General features: G+C 50.5%; 1 protein-coding gene across 2 annotated transcripts in view; it reads right to left on the bottom strand.

The window, feature by feature from the left end:
• Col17a1 (collagen, type XVII, alpha 1) overlaps positions 1 to 22,276 on the bottom strand; it is a 45,702-nt gene that overhangs the window by 17,974 nt on the left and 5,452 nt on the right. For both annotated transcript variants that reach the window (NM_007732.2, NM_001290825.1), the window contains exons 2-25: positions 21,221 to 21,283; positions 18,924 to 18,968; positions 18,074 to 18,178; positions 17,064 to 17,195; positions 16,088 to 16,135; positions 15,105 to 15,140; positions 14,097 to 14,144; positions 12,474 to 12,617; positions 11,122 to 11,280; positions 10,435 to 10,506; positions 9,020 to 9,091; positions 8,107 to 8,175; positions 7,054 to 7,215; positions 6,600 to 6,680; positions 6,085 to 6,129; positions 4,924 to 5,145; positions 4,181 to 4,396; positions 3,770 to 3,799; positions 3,380 to 3,406; positions 2,332 to 2,358; positions 2,167 to 2,229; positions 1,543 to 1,647; positions 649 to 711; positions 73 to 108 (exon numbers count right to left, since the gene is read on the bottom strand). In NM_007732.2, coding sequence (NP_031758.2) covers positions 73 to 108; positions 649 to 711; positions 1,543 to 1,647; positions 2,167 to 2,229; positions 2,332 to 2,358; positions 3,380 to 3,406; positions 3,770 to 3,799; positions 4,181 to 4,396; positions 4,924 to 5,145; positions 6,085 to 6,129; positions 6,600 to 6,680; positions 7,054 to 7,215; positions 8,107 to 8,175; positions 9,020 to 9,091; positions 10,435 to 10,506; positions 11,122 to 11,280; positions 12,474 to 12,617; positions 14,097 to 14,144; positions 15,105 to 15,140; positions 16,088 to 16,135; positions 17,064 to 17,195; positions 18,074 to 18,178; positions 18,924 to 18,968; positions 21,221 to 21,272 — 2,059 coding nt within the window. In that variant the 5' untranslated portion in view covers positions 21,273 to 21,283. The remainder of the gene's footprint in view (positions 1 to 72; positions 109 to 648; positions 712 to 1,542; positions 1,648 to 2,166; positions 2,230 to 2,331; positions 2,359 to 3,379; positions 3,407 to 3,769; positions 3,800 to 4,180; positions 4,397 to 4,923; positions 5,146 to 6,084; positions 6,130 to 6,599; positions 6,681 to 7,053; positions 7,216 to 8,106; positions 8,176 to 9,019; positions 9,092 to 10,434; positions 10,507 to 11,121; positions 11,281 to 12,473; positions 12,618 to 14,096; positions 14,145 to 15,104; positions 15,141 to 16,087; positions 16,136 to 17,063; positions 17,196 to 18,073; positions 18,179 to 18,923; positions 18,969 to 21,220; positions 21,284 to 22,276) is intronic.

The raw sequence follows: 22,276 nt of genomic DNA on the forward strand, positions 1-22,276 counted from the left end.
TTTCATTTTCCCTTTAACATCCCTTCCTTTACCGTGGAGGCAGCATGTATTTACAAGCAGCAGCACACTGACCTGGGGGGCCTTGGGGACCAGGAGAGCCGCTGTGACCTGAGAAACAGGAGAGAGACAATTATCAGAAGGCCAAGTACAGGTCGGGACAACTGACCCCAGAGTGAAGGGCAGGTGACGTTCAAGGCGCTCATTCTAAGGGCCGTACGGATCCTCACTAGGACAGTACACCAGAGGTTCCAGGTGTGACCCTTGTGGGGAGCCACGGCTTGGCAGGGTCCACAGACCTTTGCTTCTTCCTAAGACATTGTGTCTAGATCAGAGGCAGAGAGGAGAGTCTGCCACTGAGCATCAAGGACACTGTGTGTGTATTTGGGTCTGAGTTGAGGCAGAAATCACCTGCTTTCTCGTTAGACACCACACAATGTGTCGCTAAACAGAAATAACCATCTGTCTCACACCCGGCTATAAGGCCAAAATTGTAGCCCAGTCTTGTCAACCTGAACTCTTTTGTGGAGGGACACTTGTGGCCATCTTGTACAGATGTGGGGCTACCAACCCGCACTCCTGGGGAGTCCAGGACCTGCTTCTCTGAATGTGGCCCCTCCCTGAAAACTTGGGTTGGTCTTCGTGACATACCTCTGAGACCCGGAGGACCTGGGACACCAGGAAGGCCCTGAGGACCTTGTTCACCAGCAATCCCTGAGGAGAAACGGAAGAAACATGCTGAGGAACTCCTGCCCTGGCAGTCATGTTTGGAAGGGAGGCTTCCCACCCTGCCACTGTTCCAGTGACCACTTAGTGCCTCTCACAGTGAGGCCACCCATGCGCAACACCCTCCATGAGCTCAGGCACCCAGACGGAGCTCAACAAACATGTGAGAGGATCCACAGTCCTCAGTGAGTTTTCCTGAGCAACCTCTGGGTTGGGGGTGGGGAGCACCGAGAGATTCCTGGTGTCCTTCTTAGTTTCTCATAGCATCAGTCTTATGGCTAAGGAGCTGAGTTCAAACCTCCCCTGCTTCAGGGACTCAGGCATTCTGCCTTTTGCTCTACTGAGTCCTAGAGCCAGAAGCTGGAAGGCCCCAGTTTCACCTCACACTTGGCTGTGCTCCCTGCCCACACCTGGCTGTGCTCCCTGCCCACACCTGGCTGTGCTCCCCGCCCACACCTGGCTGTGCTCCCCGCTCTGTGGCTCTTTGCTCTCTACCTTGACCTGGCTCTGCCCCTCACCTGCTCTGGGAAGGTCACTTCCCTGAGATCTCTCTCTCTCTCTCTCTCTCTCTCTCTCTCCCTCTCTCTCTCTCTCTCTCTCTCTCTCGGTCAGCCCCCAAGTCACAGCCTGCTTCTCAGCACTGGATCAGATCCTGGCAGCCTGGCCACACTTCATCACTAACTAGTAACTGGCCTTACAGGGTGTGGCACGAACCTCTCCTGCTATCCATCTCTGTAAGTGCTCAGCCAGTGCTGCCAGAAAAGGGCGGATGGATGGATGGATGCAGGTAATCCTCGTGGTGTAGATGTCACCTCTTACCTCTGTCTCCTTTCTCTCCAGACCCAGGAGGCCCGGGTTCACCACGAGGTCCCATGGGGCCTGCTAGTCCTCTCTGGCCTATGGGTCCTTCCATGCCAGGATCTCCTAAAGGTGGGAATGGGCAACCTCAAAGTTAGGGTCCCGTGCCATACCACAGACAGCCTCTCCTCAGCAGAACGATGGATGGCCCAGAGCCTCTTCCAGGTCTCTGTTGTTTCTCTTTCTCTGCAGCCTTGCTCAACCCAGGACCAGAGTGACCCTGTGGGTACCTGGCATCCTGCCTCTGCCCCAAATCTGTGAGTTCCTTCTCAGTTCACCATCTTCGTGCTGGGTTTGCCTTGATGCCGCAGGTGGCTTGCTGCCCTTGGCCACCCCGTCTGCCTCTTCAAGTTTCCTGCTCCTCTTTATCCACCTTTTGGGGCTTTGGCTTCGGTGGCCCCCTCTACTCTGAATGTGTCCCTAGGTCTGTGCCTACTGCACCCTCTCCTTTTTTCAAATTCCCTATTTAATGCTCCGTCTTTCTCTGTTGTAGTTACTGCTGTCTTCTAAAACAGGAGATACTAAATAAATGCGTAGGAAGAGATGGAGGAGGAAATGAACGATTAGAAAGAGAGGGGTTCTTACCAATGCTGCCTTTTTGTCCCTTTGGTCCTTCCGGGCCAGGGTGGCCCAGGGGCCCAGGGATACCTGAGGGTGTAAAAGAAGATCTCAGTCTGTGCTTCCTCCTGGGGCTGGCAGGACTGAGCATACCGAAGCCAACAGCACCAGAGATCACTGCAGGCTACATACCTGGGGTCCCAGGAAGGCCTCGGTCTCCTGTGGGGGAGAAAACAAAAGGAGATGTCAGATGGAGAACCTGGCCTGGTCCCGTGAGGAGCCACTAGCAGGATTTATATGAAGTTCTCAAGAGTGGTTACACCCAGTTCCATTCAAATTGCTAAAACCAACAGGGTATGGTGGCGTACGCCTTTAATCCCAGCACTTGGGAGGCAGAGGCAGGCGAATTTCTGAGTTTGAGGCCAGCCTGGTCTACAGAGTGAGTTCCAGGACAGCCAGGGCTACACAGAGAAACCCTGTCTCAAAAAAACTAAAAAAAAAACTTTTAAAAAAATTGCTAAAACCACAAATACTTTTTTGCATCCTTAGGCCCTGTAAGTTGTCTGGGACATAATTATAGTGAAAATTGGACGGTTTTCTGAAGTTCAAATGCTTTTAGGAGTCCTGTACTTCACCTGACACATCAGGCTAGGGACTCCAGGACCACCAAGCTCCCATCCTAAGCAGGGTCAGGAGCTTATAGGCCTTGGGAGGCAGACTTGGGTAGGGAGCCAGGGTGTGTGCTGAAGTTGGAGGTGTGTGGGAACCATGAAGGAGACAAACAGGAGTGAAGGCTGACAAAGGAGGAATGCAGTTCCTGCCTGGGGTCTCTCGGGAAGTGAGAGTTACAAGAGTCAAGGACAGAGGCGGACCTTCCTCCTGGAATGGTGCTTCCTAGGGAAGGCACCCCTGGGTGCAGAATCCCTTGGGGTGATGCAGACAGAAGGTTCCTGGGCCCATTCACATTCACTTAATCAGAGACTCTGCAAAGGGCCCAGAACCTCTGGGTAGTTCCTTCCCACATCAGAGTAGATAAGACTCCAGTGAAATTAGGCAAGAGAAGCTGCTTTGTGTCAGCAAAGGATGATGGGATTGGGAATCTCCTCTTTCACCATGCAAGGATAATAGCTGGTTAAATCGATTTTCTCAGCCTGAGGGATTTTCTGCTTGCTTTAAGCCCCACCCCGCTCCCGCCCCGCCCACCTCCCCCGAGAGTTTAAGGTATTTTTGGAATACTTGCCTTTAGGTCCTTGACTCCCCATGTCACCTAAAAACCAGAAAGATGACACTGTGAGATTGTGTAATAACCAAGAACCACGTTCACACCTGTGTTTCACAGCTGTTTGGCAACATGTGAGTCACATGTCAAGCTGAGGGGGCCGGGTCCCTGCAGCCCTGCCAGAGACACCCAGGCACAGAGCACTAAGCTTCTCCTGTGTTGGGCCTTGGCTTCTGACCCTGCTGTGAGGTCTGATGGACTGCAGAGTCAACTTCCAGCCTTCCGACAGACAGACGGTTAGGTGCTATCCACACTCTCCCATTTGCACAAAGGAAAAAAGAGTCCAATCCCAGGGGACCATGCCTCCCTTCCAGGAATGAGGACAGGGGAAAGGTGGGGCCACTCCAATACCTTTTGGACCAGGACTTCCTCTGAGATTCCCTACAAGAAAGAGCAAATTGTGAGTCTCTCTCTCTCTCTCTCTCTCTCTCTCTCTCTCTCTCTCTCTCTCTCTCTCTCACACACACACACACACACACACACACACACACACACACACACGATGGGTGTTGGGAAGAGGCAAGAGCTGGCCATTAAAAAAAGCCCCTTGTTGTTCCAATGATCTTGAGCAATTCTCTCCTAGACACAGTTTCCCACCAGTGAAATGGGATCCCAGCCCAGCCCCCTCTTGTCTCTTAGAGTGATGGAGGGATAGGATGGGAGGGAGAGAGAGGCTGAGTGAGTAATGTCCCCAGGACAGGCATAAGGCCACCCAGGCCCAGTGTTCTGGGCTCACTGGCCTTGCTCCTAGCCCACTCTCACCGTTCTCCTGCTCGGTCATCAGCTTGTTCCTTACAAACAGCCAGATGGCCTCCTGGCTGTAGCCGTCCAGCTCAGCCTTGCCTAATCCAGGTCCCAGGCTGGGTGCCTCGGCCTGGAGGCGGTCCCTGTTGCTTTTGTCCATCTGGACGTCATGATATAGCACCTTGGTCTTTTCCAGCTCCTCCACGCGGGCCTTCAGCTTTCTTACCTCCTCCGCTGTGGGGGACAAATGTGGACAATCAGTGAGGACTGAGTCTGGCACTTGCCCTGGGGCTCTGGGTCTGGGGGCAGGGGGACTTCCTCACACCCCTGGGTACTTATTTCAGCAGTATGTATGCAGAGACAACCCTTACGGGCAGCAACGGCCAACATCCTCCCGAACTTGGCTCTGCCACCACCGGAGCCGAATACAAACAAAATTGTTCTCCTTCCTCTGGGAGGTGGAGAGGGTGGTAGCAAGGAAAGAGATTAAATGCTCAGGGAGAAAGACCGCGGGGGCAGTGTGGCCTTATTAAGGCCACCAGTGCAGGAGCCTGGGGTGGAGCCAGGACCTTAGACTTCCGGTGTTCTGCGTAGTGATCTCAATGCTTGAGCCAGGTGCCCCAGGTGCCTCCACGGGCTGTTTCCTATCTTATTGGGTTTACATGGCTCCAACCCTCAGGACCACAAGTGCGCACTCCCATCCCTAGGAAGGTCTGGGGGGGGGGGGGCGGGACTTTAGGCTTGGTGGCCTTGATACCTACCCAGAGCAATGAGGCCGAAGAGCAGACCCAGCAGCAGCAGCCAGGTGAGCAGCAGGCCCAGCAGCCACTTCCACCAGCTGCAGCAGGAGCCGCAGGGGCACCAGGCTGGTGCAGCCCCCCATGCTCCTCCACCGCCACTGGCGCCACCGCCACCACCGCCACCACCAGCACCTCCGCCTTTGCCTCTGCCACCACCGCCACCTCGGTCGTAGCCATGGTTTTCTGTGGAAGAAACAGGAAGGGTGAATTAAATCCAGGAGGCTCTTGCACATCTCCCTTTAAAATTAGTGTCATCATGTGGAGAGGAGGAGGAGGAGGAGGAGGAGGAGGAGGAGGAGGAGGAGGAGGGGGAGGAGGGGGAGGGGGAGGGGGAGGGGGAGGAGGAGGAGGGGGGAGGAGAGGGGGAGGAGGAGGAAGAGGAGGAGGATTTGAATTTACATGGGGACTTTTCATGAACACAGGGTTACGGCTGGAGAGTGAGTCTGAAATCCCCAGGCTTTGGCTGTGGGACCCTGACACTTTATAAAATGAGGTTCACAGATGACCTGCTTCATAAAAACGGTTATGTTATGAAATCATCGGAGGATGCAGCCCACAGCACAGGATTTAAAACATCTTCATTGTTAAGAGTGTCATGTGGATCTGTCACAACCCCTTCATCTGATTAAGTCTAAACCTACACTCCCTGGTCACTATGCCCCCGCCTTTGTGGTTCCCACAGCACCCTGGAGTTACATTTAGTACCATGAACTTAAAAACGAGTTTAAAAAGGTAAGGCTGGCAGTTCTCTTAGGGAGGCGGGAACTTCATGATCTGAACTTCTCTCTCAAGGCAAGGGAGGAGGCAAAGAAACTGCAGGGGACTGGAGCAGCGCAGGACAGCGCCATCTTGGGTCTATCCTGCTATGCCTTCCCTAGTGGAAGACTCAGCCTCAGGGATCATACAGGCTGACGGGTAGGAGTTGTGGAGCCCGTGAAACGTCATCTTTGTGACTCTGTGGTTACCCACTGCCTCAGCCTGCCCACTCCCATCTTCTATCCTTCTTCCTTTCAGGCCTTTAGGAGGCCAGATCTGAACAGCTCACGTATGACATCATCTGTCCCACTAACCATGGCCAGATCCTTTCATGGCAGCCCCTCCCCCACCACCATTCTTACTCACCTGCCGAGGTCATCTTGCTCTTTGTGGACACGGTATTTAGGTCTCCTAAAAGCACATACATAAGTTTGGAGCTGAACATGAGTAAAGGAAGATCACATAAGCACATGTATGTGTACCCTACACATATGAAACCCTATGTAATGAATCCCCACATGTGACCTCCTACCTGTACACCCACACATGCACCCCCTACACACATACACCCCACACAGTGCACCCCCACATGCCCCATGCATGCGTGCACACACGCGAACACACACGCGAACACACACGCACACACACACACACACACACACACACACAGAGAGGAACATGTAACACACAAACACATACACATACCCATTCCCACATTAAAACGGCAGCTTCCCACCCAGTAGGTCTGAGGTAGACTGGATTCTATGTTCCTAACACTCTTGGGTGCCACCAGTGGACCCCATGTTGAATGTTATCGCCCCAGAAGACAAATGAGATGCGGCTTTGTTGAAGTTCGGTGGGCAGGGTCAGATTTGCCTTACCATTCACATCTGCCTTCAGGCAGGTGTCAGCGGCATATGCAGCCTGCTTCTCCTTTTTCAGGGTGTCTTCTGAAAAGGAAGCTATGCACAGAGCCAGTGATCATCTGGTCTATTCTCTCCCCACTCACCCTGCCTGCTCATATCCCCACTCCCTGGGAAGACCAAGGTTAGCCTGGTTGGAAGTTAGTCCAATTTTCCTGAGTTAATCTCCCTCACGGGGGGGGGGGGTGTGGTTAGACTCCTGTTTGCCTGCAGACTCTCTGTGGGTGCTCCCACGTTTTCCTGGCTTCTCTGTACTCAAGGCAGGTCCAGGCAGATATTTTTCCATCGAAGTGGAATCCCCGTGATTTGATGACTAAATCGGTTCAAACCACACCTTATAGAAGTCTTGGGCCTCCTGTACTTATGAAGCCCTTCATCTGAAGCCCATGCTACCCGCTCCACCTGTGCTTACTTGAAGAGATGGTGGCAGGGGAGGCAGTGAAGACCTTCCCACTGTCCTTGGTCATGATCAAGAGTTCCATCTCTTTCTTAGCTGGTGTGTTGTCTTTCTCCAGAATCAGGAACTTGCAGTCTTTATGCAAGAGGTCGTCACTCTGGACACTGGTGGTGCAGGCTAGAGAGGACAGAAGTGGATGGGGGGGGGGGAGGAAAGGGGGTTCACCAGTGTGTATGGGGGTGCTCCTGGTCTCTTAGACAGTGATGCTATGAAGCATCTTGCCAGCTATGTCTGGCCATCGTGAGGTTAGGTCAGTGCTGATGACTGGTCTATGGGGCTGTCTCCCTACATGTAGACACAGGATCTTCCTTGATTTTGTAGAAGTCCCCTTCACCAGCCAGGCCCTTCTTAAACTAACCAGATAGACTTGTTACCATCCTGGGCAAACTTTTGCTAAAGCCCTGCTCACTTGTACACGGACCACATGTCTACCCCATCACTTGCTTGCTTAGGAATCATATTATTCTCTGGAATTGTCTGGTGGACTGTGTATTTCTCATCTGCTTGTCCCCCTGGCATTGTCTTGTTCTCCCCTCGAGTCTGGTCCATGTGCCACCGTGACACCTGGAAAACCAAACTGTCTGATACTAAACCATGGGTGCTCAGGATACTTTTATGTTGAATGAATGAATTTCTGATTAGGAGGAGACCCACCAGGATCTAAACACTGGGAGAAATAGCTCATCGCATGGGGTGAACTCAAGTTGATTCTATAGAAAGCAGTGAGGTGTTGACAGCTTCTCTGGGCTCCCTGCCTCTGATAGGTTACACGTAACAGGAGAAGGCCAGAAGCAGTTCCCATATGAGCGTGGTGGCTGGAGTGTAACAGACAGTAGGTGTGTGTGTGTGTGTGTGTGTGTGTGTGTGTGCTTCGTGCTCCTCTGAGTTGTGTTTGTGGGTCCCAGGCCACCCAAGGGTTCTCGCCTGTCTTCCAGGATACCACGTGTTATATCAAGTACTTCTTTCTGTGTGCCAACCTGGGCCCTAGAAGCTGGCACTAGTACTCACTGGCAGAGGTGGACACGCCGGTGCTGGTGACAGTGGGAGGCTGGGGCACGTTTTTCTTCGCTCCGTATGCTGCGAGAGAGAAAGCACCCTGAGCTGGCCAGCCTGGGAAAGTGGCTCAGCAGCCGTCTGATCAGCCCAGAGGAAGTAAATGAAATCAACTCTCCAGCAGTGTGGGGCTTAATTTCCTGTTTCTTTTCCTAGTTCTCAAGCCCACTTCCACCAGGAAGTCCTCTTAGATTTTACTCTTTACAAACTCACTTAACCCCTGTTGCTTTACAGGATTCTCTCTTTTGTTGTTGTTGTTGTTTGTTTGTTTGTTTTTGTTTTTTTAAGACAGGGTTTCTCTGTATAGCCCTGGCTGTCCTGGAACTCACTCTGTAGACCAGGCTGGCCTCGAACTCAGAAATCCGCCTGCCTCTGCCTCCCGAGTGCTAGGATTAAAGGCTTACAGGATTCTCTTGTTGCTTCTTACTGGGTTAAGTGTTTTTTCTTCCAACTAAGGAGCAGGCAAGTTGGATGCAGGAGCTAAACACCACCACCCTTCTGCTCTAACACCAGGTCTGCACAGAGCCAATGGCCCTAGTGGCCCACCGTAGAAACAACCACTAAGATCTATTTGGGTGGAAGTGGTCTGCAGAAAAGTGCGTTGTAAGCTCAGGAGACCACTGCCCTGACCAGCTGGGTAGAAGCCACAGGGTGGAGGTGCTGGGTTTACAAGCTCCCTGTGTATTTAACTCACATTGGAGATGGTGAGGGATAAAGGCTGGCCTCTCTAGGCTCGGAGAGAGGGCTGTTTAATTGATGGGAAAAGGCCGCTTGGTCCTTTTAACTGTTTGTACAAAGGTATGTTGTAGGTTGTAGGAGCTAAGGGCTGTCAATTCCCACTTCTGAGCTCCAGACTTGCGCTACCAACCTGTGGAAGCGGTGGTTGTGCCATGGGAGAGGACAGAAGAGCTGGGGGCCAGATTGTTCTGCATGCCAAACACTGTGAGAGAGATGGGGAGTAGGTAAAGATGCTCTCTGGATGCTGCGAGCCCCCCTGGAGACCCCCAGATCATTTTCATGAAAACTCTTTTTTGCCAGTGGCAGACTGTAAAAACTTTCCTGGTTTTCATTGCTCTTAGTAACGTGGTCGTCTCCCTCTCATAGTAAACATTATTAATGACTGTCCCAGAGAAAGAGCCATGTGTCTTCATAGCAGCGGTTCACATAGGGCCTGCCAAATATTAGCCTCCCTCAAAATCCTAAAATATCCCATCCCTGGAGCTCCCTATGGCTGGTTGGTACACAGAGTGGGAACTGAGTGCAGACGTACAGACGGAGAAGCACTAACATGGTGGGTCTCTACCTCTCCTTTCAACTCTTCTGACTCAAGCACACAAACCCCCCACCCCCACCCACTTTTGAGACAGCATATCTTCTTCATACCATACGCTTCGAGATAGTACCAATGAGCTGGCCAGCCTGAGAAGGTGGCTCAGGGGCCGTCTGATCAGTCCAGAGGAAACATGAAACCAGCTCTCTTCAGCAGGGTGGGGCTTAGTTTCCTGTTTCTTTTCCTAGTTCTCAAGCCTACTTCCACCAGGAAGTCCTCTTAGACCTTACTCTTTACAAACTCACTTAACCCCTGTTGCTTTACAGGATTCTCTTATTGTTTCCGGCAGGTTACGTATTTTCTACTCCAACTAAGGAGTAGCTAAGTTCAATGTAGGTGCTGAATGCCACCGAGTCCCTTCCCCTGTCCTAACCCCAGGTCTGCACAGGGTCAATGGCCCAGGTGGCTCACTGTAAAAACAACCACTGAGTTTTATTTAAAGAGGTTTATTTGAAGACTCCCTCTTGAGACAGCAGAGCTCTATACAGCCCTGGAACTCACTGTGCACATCAGTGCAGTCTTGAACTCAAGTATTTACCTGCCTCTCCTCTGGGGTTCTGGGATTAAAAGCGGGCATCACCACACCCTGCTAAATCCTTGCCCCAGTTGCGACTCCCTGGCTTGTGGTTGTCCACTTAACTGCTTGACATAGCCCAGGAATTCTCAGTGGGAATCACTGGGATTCTCAGTGAGGGACTGTCTGAGTCGGCCTGTGGACATGGCTGAGGGGATTGTCTCCATTGTCCTAACTGGTGTGGCTCTCAGAGCCTCTACATGAAGGCTCCAGTTCTTGGTGATCCAGTGCTCTCTACTGCCCCCCGCAGGCACTTCACGGTAACGGAGAGCAAATATACATGCAGGCAAAACATTCGTCCACATGAAATAAACACGAATATATTCTTTTCAACATAGCATAAGGGGACAACCAAGGTGACAAGGTGGCAGGCTCTGACCTGAGGAGCAGCTGCTGAGTCCGGGGTGCAGGGTGGGAGAGCAGGACGCCATGTTATTTGGCACTCCAAAGACTACAGTGGGAAAGAGAAAGCAGGCAACGGTAAGGCTCAGGGCAAGGCACAAGCTCAGACTCTGTGGGAGTCTCAGAAGAAATGCTGGGATCTGGCTCTTCTGTCCTGTTGCACTTTTGTTGTTAGAAGAAAAAAAAACCTTAATATTCAGTTCTCTCCCTTAGATGCAGAGAACCAGACATGAGCCTGTGGTACCTTAGGTCCTAGCCAAAGATGATTTTGGAAGTCCAGACCTGGAGTAGACAAGTGGATCCAGTTAATGGCTCTCTTGTTAGCGGCTGCATTTTACAGAGTGTGTGTTGGGGGGGGGTGTCTCAGAAAATTGAGTTGTTCAAGATTCCCACAATCAGTTCACACTCATTGATACATGTTTTTTTCTGATCCTTTTCCGATTATATTTCTCCTGATACCCCATCCGGGACGTTCATTGTATAAAAAGTACCTGCTAGAACCTAGTTGATTAAGTTGAAATGAATGGGCTTTGGCCATTAGGCCAGGAAAAACCCCTCCCAGGAGGCCCTGGGGATGGCACAGAACAAGGGATATCTTCAATGACAGAGAGGAGCTGTGGCTGTCCCTACCGAGGAGTGACACGCCGTGTGCAGTCACACCTACCTGATCCCGTTGAGTAGGCATTGGTGTTGAGGAGGGATGTGCTCTGGGCTGTTATGTTGTTCTGATAGGTCCCCAGGGAGGACCCTGCAGGCAAGGTGGAGGACCACATGTGGGGCGGAAAGTTGGTGTCCAGTATTGCTGAATCATAGGTTCCGGACACTAGGAACAGAAGCACAAACATTTGTCACCGGGGGAGATTTGAACTCTTTCCTGCTGGGCCTTCCCAGCACTTTAGCACTGAAGGTCCCATACCTCAGTTCAGGACAGCCCGAGGCACCGAGCCATTCTACTTTTGACTGAAGTCAAGATTTGATCTCTTAGATTACAAAATTCTTGCCAGTCCTTGGTAAAATTTGATATTAATTTGAGTTAGAATCTACTCATTATGTCTTGTAAGATTTCTTTTCCTACATCTTGGTGACCTGCCTCCTCCAATGGGGACAGCTCCCTTACTGCCATTTTCAAAGATGTCATGGGGTTGTTCACTCAGGAGCTACTTTTAGTCATCCTTAGTAAATGTGGGGTATGTACCAAACAAAGGAGTGTTCAGGTATAATAACTCCTTGATCATAGTAACCTTCTTGCTTAGATACTCATTAAAGCATCTCTGTGCATCAACCAGACCTAAAGGCACTCTGTCCCTGACAGGGCTTTTCATAGATCTTCAAATATGCCATTTCTGCCTATTACGTGGGAGAGGGAGCTGGGTACACTGTTGCTAATATTGCTTGGAGACTTGGTTTTATAGGGAAGTCATACAAGGGAGGTCATGGTATCAAGACTTTGCCAGGAACAGAAGGACATCATCATGGACAGAAGATGGCAAGTCTTTCCTCATCTCTGTCCATGGCTCTGCTAACTTCTCTTTCTGTCATCTGATGGAAGACACATGCTCCATAAGGGTGCTGAGAACTCCTAACCCGGGTGACCCTAGCCTCTTAGACTCTTGTCCAACTTCCCAGCGACCCTCCTCTCCTCCATGATATCGACTGTGCCTCTTTTGTTCCGAGCCTTCTCTCAAGGCTTGACACACAGTAGGCACAGGATAAATACTTCACTCCTGATGATGAAAACACTATGAATGTTCTCTCAGTCTTCTTTTGGGAGACCTGACCAACACATCTACACTCTCAGAACCTGCTTGGGGTGGGGATCTTAAGGATTTAGAGTTGGGTACCACATCCTCAGAAGATAGCCAACCAGGTGGATGAGAAAGCCCCACCCAGACCTTCACAGTGTGAAAGAGCAGGCGCTCTGTACTTTTACAATTCTGGCAGAGCTGAAAGGTCTTGAGGGCACACCTGCCACATTGTCCCCATGACCCCATGGCCGACTGGAGCCGCCAAGCTTACCTGAGTGGGAGCTCGCTGTCACTGTTTTGGTCTCTACGGTGCCTTTCTTGGGGATGGGGAGTGTGTTGGAGGTGTTCCTGGTGGGACTTGCACTTGCAGAGCGGCTCCCCTTAAGCAAACGCTTCACCTCATCCAGTTCTGTCCCTGCAGAGAACCCCAGACTTTCCCATCAGGCCTCGGGAGGGACCCTTTCCTAAGTCCAAAGATCAGACTGGATATTGATGGCCCTCTTATATCAGAGAGGCTACCATCTGCCTCATATAGGGGAACCCGCTCCATTAGCTTTGTAAGCTTAAATTTTGCCAATTTATAACTGTTATAAACCTGACAGTTTGTAACCTTAGCAGAGTCATGAATACATGACCTCCGAGTCCTTGGAAGATATTTCCTGATTCGACCTCATTAGGCACCGCAGAGGTGACTGCCTGCCTGGAAGACACTGCTGTCCGGGTTTGGGCTGTTAGAGAGCTAGGCTCTTTAAGACACTAGCTTAACAGTTGTTTTTTTTTTTTTTTTTCCTGAACGTGGTGCCTTGGATGCCCTGGTATGTGCCTGCCAGTGTCAAAGGGACTTGAGGTTTACAACTCCTAGACATCTCACTGCCTCTGCATTCATATCTGCTTTAGTTTCAGACCCATCTGGATGGTTCTAGTGTAACAAGGTGAGCGAGGAGAACCAGGTCCTTGTGTCCCTTCGGGGTGACCCACAGGAAGGAATGGGGGGGTATCAGGCAAGGACAGTGAGCAGGGAAGAAGCAAATGGACAGACAGACAGCAGGTGCTGGGAACTGCCCTGCCCCTCTCCCCAAAAAGCTGCATCCATTGGGATCCACATCTCTAAGCCTGGAAGGACTCTGGTGAGAAAGGGTTAGACACGGGGTCAGATCCTATGACCAGGTGTCAAGCTCTGGGGCCAGCCTCGCTCGGGGTCACATACCAGCTCTTCCTTCTTTTATGCCTTGCCCCTGAATCCCACCCAAAAAGTTGGGATCATCTCAAAATGGAGCCTCTAACAAGGGCAAGAGGGATCCAGTGTGCTGAGACTGCTGCTGGATCTCTGACCTTTGAGATGAAGTTAAAAACCCCATTTTCAACTCCCAACGCTTCTCTCACCTGAACCCTCCCTTTGGGACTCCATGGAGAACTGCCTTTGGGAGGTCTTTAGCTACCAATATCTTCCGGCCCTAACCCTGACCTACTGTTCAGTTTCTCCTTAGCCAACCCCTAGCGTAGAAGGCTTCTCTGGCCCTGTCTCCATCTCCCTTTGCTGTGCTCCCTCATACTAAGCTATGGGTGTTGGTTGTTTTTCCATTTCCCCATTAGACCCTGAATTACTAGCCAGGGACCATGGCTTACTCAGCAACCTGGCTCCAGACCTTAGACCAGGGGCCCACATCCAGGAAGTCGTCAAGGATGTTTGATGACTGAGCATAAATGGGCACTTGTGCGCGCACACACATGCACACTTGCACGTGTGCATGTATGCATGGTGGTGGTAGGGGTGGTGGGGTGGGGAGAGTGAGCGCACACAATAGTCCCTAATCCCTCAGCACTGTGCTGCGCCTGCATCTGATTTACTCTGTTTCCCAGACACTCTCATGGTGGTAGGACCGTGACCACTTACATCTGGTGGATGGCGACGCGCTCTGCAACCGAACTCGAATTTCGCTCTCTGTATGAGGGGAGAGAAGAGACAGGGATGTTGTGGATGAGGGAGTCTGTCTGCATCACTGCCCTGGACCCTAAGGTCTGAGCACAGGATGGTTCACTGGGCTACTTTGTGATCTCTCAGTTCTTCACCAGGAGACCTGGGTGTCACTACAAAGGGGATGTCCCTTCCCCACTCCACTTGCCAACTGCGCACCCCTAGGCACCTGAGACTTAACGAGAGCCTAGGCTGAGCAAGGAGACCCCGAGACACTTTATCACCACCCTCTTCACAGTTGTCAGCATCCAGCATCTTTCTGCCTCCCAGCTCACTTAAGGTACAGGCAAAAGAATCTAAACTCTCCAACATCCAGTTAGTCATCAGAAGAGGAAGCCCATAAGCAGCCAGCTTTACAGGATTAGCTTCGGCGAGAGTGGGCGTCTTTTAACAATCATTCTAAAGCCGTGGGTGGCTGGGGTAGGCCGAACTTAAGCTCCCGATGAGAGTGAGACACTGTGAGAGCAGAACCTGGACACGGCGAACACGCAGAGCCCGCAAAGGACTCTGCCGTCAGCACAGCCTGACAAAGGCTCCTGTGGTCACTCCAGGCTCTGCTGGGGTGGCTTCTCCTAGAGACTTTTTCTCTCTTCTATCATCTCTAGATGATGACTTTACAAAATTATCCCTTGCAGTCATTTGAAAAAGAGGGGCTTTTGCTTATCTTGCTGTATAACGGCGATCAACGCACATCTGGGAGGGTAGCTATGAAGACAGATGTGACATCTGTATCACTGTCACTGGAATCCATTAGGCCGTTACCAGATACCCCCTTCCCCTGCTCTTGGAGTTGGCCAAGGCTCTGTCAGTTCTCAAGGTTCCTCAGGGAGGATGTTACTTTTTCTCCTACGCGTGGCTTCCTGGCTCCGGGCTGGCACGTACTAGCTGCTCAGAGTGAGTTGGACTGAATTCAATGGTGGTACTCACCTCGTGTTTGGCTTCGTCCTCTGGTTGAAGAAGAGGCTGAGAAAGAGAGAAATATGGTCTTAGGCGTATGTCTGGCATGCTGAATATTTTTGACACTTGGAGATATTTTCAAAGTGTCTAAATCTAGATAGGGGTGGGTGTGGGTGTAGGGGGGTTTCTGTATAGCAGATGCTGAAGAAATGTTTCCCAGATGTTGAAGGGTAAATAATGATTTTTGCAACACCTCAATGCAATTTAGTTGAGCAAATGTTGAGTTAGCTTAGAGCACTGTGTCTGCGAGATAGGTGTGTGCGCGCGAGTGTGTGTGCATGCGTGTGCATGTGTGTGTGTGCACACGTGTGCGAGTGCACGTGTGATATATTAGGACCAGCTGAAAACATTGTCAAATGGACCCAAAGACTGCTAAATCTTTAATTTGTTTATTAAAGCCTGCCTTGGTTTTCCAAAGGCAAGTAAATAGAGAAAATTATAATCATAGGTAACCCCAGGTCATCTATACATTGAGATTCTAAGAACATGATCAAAGACATATGGTACAAATGGTCAAGTGAAGGCACAGCTGAGGGTGGCCCAGGCGAATGACTTGGACTCTGGAAGGGAGTTTATTTATGGAGGAGGAGCTGGGTGTCTTCATTTGAGCTCTGAGACTGCTGCTCCTCCTTGGTGCCAGGCCTCTGTGAAGGCCACAGAAGGAAGGATCCTACTGCTTGGCCTTAGGGGCTTGTGTGTCCTAGCATGAACCTTGTGCAAATGGCTTATCATTTTAATGGTGTCATGAGCAAAGGCTGATGACAGCAAGCTAATGTGACTGGCAGCCACTCTTAAGATGCTTCAGAGTGAAGGGGAAGGCAAGACAGCAGGAGCCAAACTCCTCAGAAGAAGCCAATTGGCTTGTGGTATCCCAGTGTGCCTGTGCGTGTGCATGTGTGTGCACGTGCGCGCATCATTAAAGCATTCAGCTGGAAAATAAGGAGGGGACTTACCGAGTTCCTTTCGTGGGTACTCAGGGGAGGAGTTGCCGCTAGAGCTCCCTGGAGAGGAGACGGACCACTTAGTACAAATGGCTACTTATCCATATAGCTTCCTAGCAGGTAGGGGTCCCAGCTACAGCAGTGTGAACCCTGTAGCTGCAAGTGTTTCAGGAGAATTCTCTTAGCAGAATTCAACCAAGCGGGGCCTTCCTCCTGAGTTTCCTATTTCAACTGTGGACACCACCATGAGCCCACTCTGCCTTTGAGACTCTAGGGATGGCTATTTCCAGATTTTCCTCCCATTTCATCCACGGCAAAGCCTGCCAACTGGGTTTCTTTTATCTTATCCCTCCCAGTCCTCCGCCGCTGGGTCCCAGCCCAGATTTCTTCCTTCTCCACTCTTGAGGACTTCTTTTTAACTTGTCACCTATCCATAAAGTCAAGCTCTCTGGGGCTCAAATATTACCCACGGTTTGGCTCAGAAACCTCTGTGTCTTCTTATGTGGAGACTAAAGTCTAAACCTAGCACAGAGTCTAGGTCTCCCATCCCCGTTTTAGCACTGGACTGTCCTGTATGCCACGGCTTCCCCACCCTGAACTGTCCTGTCCTTTTGTCTGTGACTGTCACTAGGAGACCAAGGCTTAAGTAACACCACCTCCATAGCCATCTTTGATTTCCTTAGTGGAACACAGAAACCTCCATCAACTCGGCCTTACTGCTCTTTCCGTGGTCTTCAGTTGTCTATAGACCATAGGGTCCTTGAAGACAAGACTAAATGCCTTGAAGGCATTTAGTACAGTGGAAAACATGATAACATGTTATTTGAGAAGTGAGTAAGTGGATTAAAAAAATGAATAAGAGAAATGAATGAATGAATGAATGAATGTTCCAATAGTGTGGATGCAAGATTGGGCAGGGTGCACACGAGAAGCCAAGAAGTCAACATGCGCAGGACAAGCAAAGTTACACCAGGAAGCGATCAGATACCTTCATAAGTTCCATGGCGGGTCATGTGAGCTTTCCTTTCAAAGGTGGAGCCGGGAGAGTTGGGCAGGGTAGAGGCCGGTGAGTGCGTTCTCCTGTAACTGGAGGTGGAAGCGTTGCCTCGGATGCTTCCACCTGCAAGTGGGAAAGAGTGTAAATCCTCATGGTACCGCCTCAGCCTCACCAGAGATGATCCCACTACACGGAGACACGGTGGTATTATTAACCACATAACGCCCTGGGTGCTGAGGGAGGGCCCTGGGAGAGAAGTAGGGGACTGCGGGGACACCGTGAAAGAAATGGAAGGAAGGATGACTGCTACTGCCTTTTGGGGCAGACACTGAGAGGTAGGATGTCCTCACACACACACACAGGTTGCATGGATGTGGTAAGGATGCCATAGGGTTGACTTAATGCTGGATCACTGACCCCTGCTCAGAGGGACTGGACTCTAACCCGCTGGGCGGGCCCTTCTGAATGTTGCATTTCCTTTTTATTTTCTCTCCCACGTCTTAGTGGCTTCCAGGGCTGCTGCTGTGTGCGTGCATGTTTTTGTCATACTTCTTTCTTTTGCTTTCACGTGAGCTCAACTCTCGGGGAACAATAGGCTCACGTTGGGTGCTCGCCCAGCGGAATACGGTAGCACAGGAGGACTACACGCCATTAGAGTCTCTCAGCAGAGCAACTCAGCCTTCACCCTTCGTTGCTGGTAATCTGACTGCAAACCTTAAACACGCACAGCCTTTCCTAAAAGGTGTGGCCTAAGTAGAGGGACTCTGCTTCTTGAATGCTACCTGTCCTGGAATCTTAATGAAAACCGAGCCCATTTTATGCAGGTGTCTAATGCTGCTGATTCCAGAGGCAGCCCCATCTTCCCTTGTCCTTTGGGTAACTCTTAGGGGTGTGTGGCAGTCAAGATAATGGTCCCACTCATGTGCTGACTGCAGACGGCGAGTTTTCACTGTTTCTCACCTCTGTCTGCCGCCCTGCCCCGCAGACCAGTAGGCACCTACTTGAGTTGATGTAGCCGCTGCTGCCATGGGTCAAGCTCTGCTTCTCCAACCGACTTCCTCCACCCAGAGAGCCTGTCTTAGCATATCCATTGCTGGTGCTCCCTTCTGCAAAAGTAGGTGACAGGCCCAGGGTGGAGCCGGGTCACAGGGTCTTCTTACCCTCTGCCCTTCTCTTCCCTCCTCCTCACCAGGATCCTGCTAGCTGGGGTCTCTCTTTTTACCATACTCCATACTTCTGCCCTCCATCCCCATTTACTTTCAGTACAGATATCTAAAATGAATGTCCGGCTTGGTGTGAATGAGAGCTTTCTAGTAGAGCATAGAAAGTTATCCGGTAGGAAAATTAGCCAAGACAGCTCCTCCATCTCAGATGAAGTTCGGGCTTTGCCTCTTGCAAATGTCCAATCAGGACCTAGACACAACAGCCACTAGAAGTTCTGGAAGGATCGGAGGTGACTCTGGGCTCCTCTTGACTTGTTTCTTCCACCCTGCTCTGGCCACAAATGGGTGATTCCTCCCTATTCCAAGGCCCATCAGGGCCAGGGGTAGTGTTGGGCCTGGATCTCTGCTATTAGAATGGGCATGGCTGTGAATAAGCAAGAGGGCTCACTAGAGGGAGTGATGGGAGTGTCCATAAACGGGACTGGCAAGCAGTTGCTGTACACTCCAACCGTGAACCACACAGCGCCAGCTACTCACTAGCTGTTGTGTATAAGTCAACATGAGTACAGCTGCTAGCAAAAGGACAAATTCCAGAGAGTTTAGATTTTCTCAGAGGGAAAGTAAACTCTCTTGTTCAAGGTCACAGATTGGGGCCTTCACACGGGACCTACGAACGGGAGCCACTTACTTGGCGGTAGGGATGTAAGTCTTGTCGTTACTGTTTCCGTGACAACTGGAAAAGACAAAGGGAAGAGGAGATGCTGTGGTTGGCATTGCTGGGCTCTGGCAGGGCCTGGTCTCTGCCATAGGTTAAGCATTCCGCTCAACAAAGGTTTTGGAAAGCTGTGTCTTATGACGAAGAATCTGCATATATGAACAGCAGCAGCAGCAGCAATAACAACAATGAAGCTCAATGTATGTGGAATATAAAATTTCTTCTTGGTGCCAAAGGAAGTTATCCATTGACTGGAAGAACGAGTTGTCTTGGCACCAAGGCCTCCCGCTGATCGCACCAGTCCAGGCCTAGCTTTGAGTCTGGAGGAACGCAAGCCTTCCTTTTCTTAAAGCCACACATGCTATCTCTGCTCTCGTCCTTCCCAAAGATGCCTAGGCCAGCTGGAGCCAAGACCTGGCTGATCTCACTCTGTGTGTCCCGATGAAGTTGGAGGTATCTCTAGGGTGCCATGATTCATCCTGCAACCCTCAAGGGCATCCACGAGTGTGGACAGGAAGGGCAGCCTCAGTAGATCGCTTTTGAGGTCAGTGAAATGAGCCATGCATGTATCCCAGAGGCAGATTTTTTTCAGGACATTTCCCTAGTGTCAAGTGGTGGCAACTATACAGAAATGCTGACAGCTTCAGGTGTCCGAGGGAACACTGCTCAGAAGCAGGACCCAATAACATGAGGTTGGGGTGGATTCCCAAAGCCATACCAGGGCCAACTTTGATCTGACTGTGGCCATCAATACTATCTCTCTCACACTTGGGGCCTCATCTGGCTGCGGCCACTGTGTGTGTGGGCATGCGTGCACCACAGCATGCGTGGGCAAATCAAAGAACTATTGGTAAGAGTCAGGTCTTTCCTTCTACCTCCTGGGCCTGGATATCAAATGTAGCCAGCAGGTTAGCGCCTTTACACGCTGAGCCATCTCACTGACCCTCACTGGTCTTTGGAGGAGATTTTTCCCCCGTGTAGAACATGTGTTCAGATGTGTTTGTGTGGCATGCATGCACACATGTGTGTGGGAGGAGGGATGGAAGGAGATGGTTATGGTTCAGGCCACTGTATGCCACGTGAAGCCAGCGGTTGGCACCTGCTCTGGCCACGCTGTCCATCTATCCCTGCCCTCCACATGACGTTCTCTCTTGTGCTGGCAACACGGGATTATGAACGCAGTGGAAATGGCAGTCAAGGGATATAAGGAGATGGCTCTTCACTGGAAGGTGGCAGCTCCATTTGAATAATGGCCCTTGAGCTCCCAGTAACCTCTCATTGTACAGGCCTTTGGGATTGTTTTATTTTGACACATAAAAATAACTTATTAGCCGAGTGGTGGTGGCACACACCTTTAATCCCAGCACTTGGGAAGCAGAGGCAGATGGATTTCTGAGTTCGAGGCCAGCCTGGTCTACAAAGTGAGTTCTAGGACAGCCAGGGCTACACAGAGAAACCCTGTCTCAAAAAAACCAAAACCAAAACAAAACCACCCCCCCCAAAAACCCCAAACAAAACAAAACTTATTTTCCAAGTCTGTGGAGCCAGAATTTTTTTGTTGCTATTGGAAATAAATGGGAGTCACACAATAAGTGAAAAAGTTTCCTAATTTAGAGTTGCTGGAGAGACAGTTTAAACTCCCCTCAGTTTATCACTTGGACAGTTCCACAAAGCAAGTGTATCTGTTTTCCAGGTTTAGTGTACGTTTGGATGGTGAGACCAGAGTTGTGTCAGTCCCAGTCCCCAACATAAGTAAGATCTTATACTTTTAGATTTCTATTGTTCTATATCCCTAGGGAGAGAAAGAGCTAAATAAGCCATGGAGAATTAGGCAGTCATTAAACCACAGAAGATTAGGCGTGTATAAAAACTCTGCTCATAGTAGCCCTGCACAGGAAAAAACAATCCTTTTCTCGCTCTCCTCTACTCTTTCTTCCCCTCCTTCCCCCACCCCTCCCTCCTTTCCTGTATTTATTTCTCTTTCATTTTCTGTGGTCCTGAGGATAGTGCCCTGAGCCTAGGCAGGAGTGTGTTAGGCAGGTGGTCCTCTGAGCCACACCCCTGGGCCCAGAAATGGCAATTTTCATCCCAGAACAAAATGTAGAACCCATTTGATTATAAGGGCGTGGAAGTAAAGACTGAGAGGAGTGCTTTCGAGGAGAGGGCGTGGAGTCTCTCTGTGACGCTACGCAGAGACACAGCGGTGATGCTGGTGGTGGGCTTAGGATGAGGGACACCATTTCAAGTAAAAGAAATTCGGACACTCTTACTTCTCTCGGTGACTTCAGTGCCATCTCGCTTGCTTTTCTTGGTCACATCCATCCCATAGCCACCTGCAGGGACAGAAGCCGTTGCTTTTAGCAAGTCTAGTCCCCACCTCACACACACACACACACACACAGAGCCAAGCTAATAAAAAATCTGTTTCCTAGCATTCAAAGGCTAATTCGTACGCATATAATCTTGTACAGACACCAGCCCCCACTCTGCCCATTGATTGCAATAGATAAAACCTAACAGTTCCCTTCTAGAGTCTCCCCCTTTTAGAATTGAGTGGGACAAGCCTGCCCTCCACTGAGCATCCAAAGGCTTCAGCAGCCCAGGTACTGTGCCCTCTGTCTACCTGTAACGTCTATGCTTTTGCCAGGGTGATGAACGACTGGAGGGTGTGTTGTGAGGCATTGGGGGTTTTGCCCAGTGTGTTTTCGTGTGCCTTGCATCGTTCTACGTTCTAGTGCTGGGAGACTGCTCTGTGGATTAAATACATGTGAGACAAACATGGATCTCTCAGAAGCCTCATAAAACCTAGGCTGGTGTGGCAGCTGCTTGTAATTCAAGCACTTGAGAGGTACCGGCAGAGAACAGGGGCTCCCCAGGACAAGATGGCTCGTTAGAAAGTCCAAGTTCAGCAAGGGACCCTGCCTTCATAAATGCAGTGGAGAGTTGTGGAGAACGACACCTGTTGTCAACTTTAGGCTTCTATACACACACACACACACACACACACACACACACACACACACACACGCGTTTGAGCATCCTAGACTTCTACACACACACACACACACACACACACACACACACACACACACGTTTGAGCATCCTGCGTTCTAGGTGGAACTCTGTGACTATATGACCTCCAAGCTGTGCTTGAGTTTGAGAAGAGTGTTTGCTGGATAAAAATAAATAAATAAATAAATCACCTGCACACTTGCCTAGATCGTTACGGTTTACAAAGTATGAAGTGTGTTCCTCATAATGGACTAGTCCCGGAGATTTACAAGCAGACACAGGCACAACAGCCACACTCTTACTCCACGGTGAAA

This window comes from Mus musculus, chromosome 19, assembly GCF_000001635.26.
Source record: "Mus musculus strain C57BL/6J chromosome 19, GRCm38.p6 C57BL/6J".
NCBI lineage: Eukaryota > Metazoa > Chordata > Mammalia > Rodentia > Muridae > Mus > Mus musculus.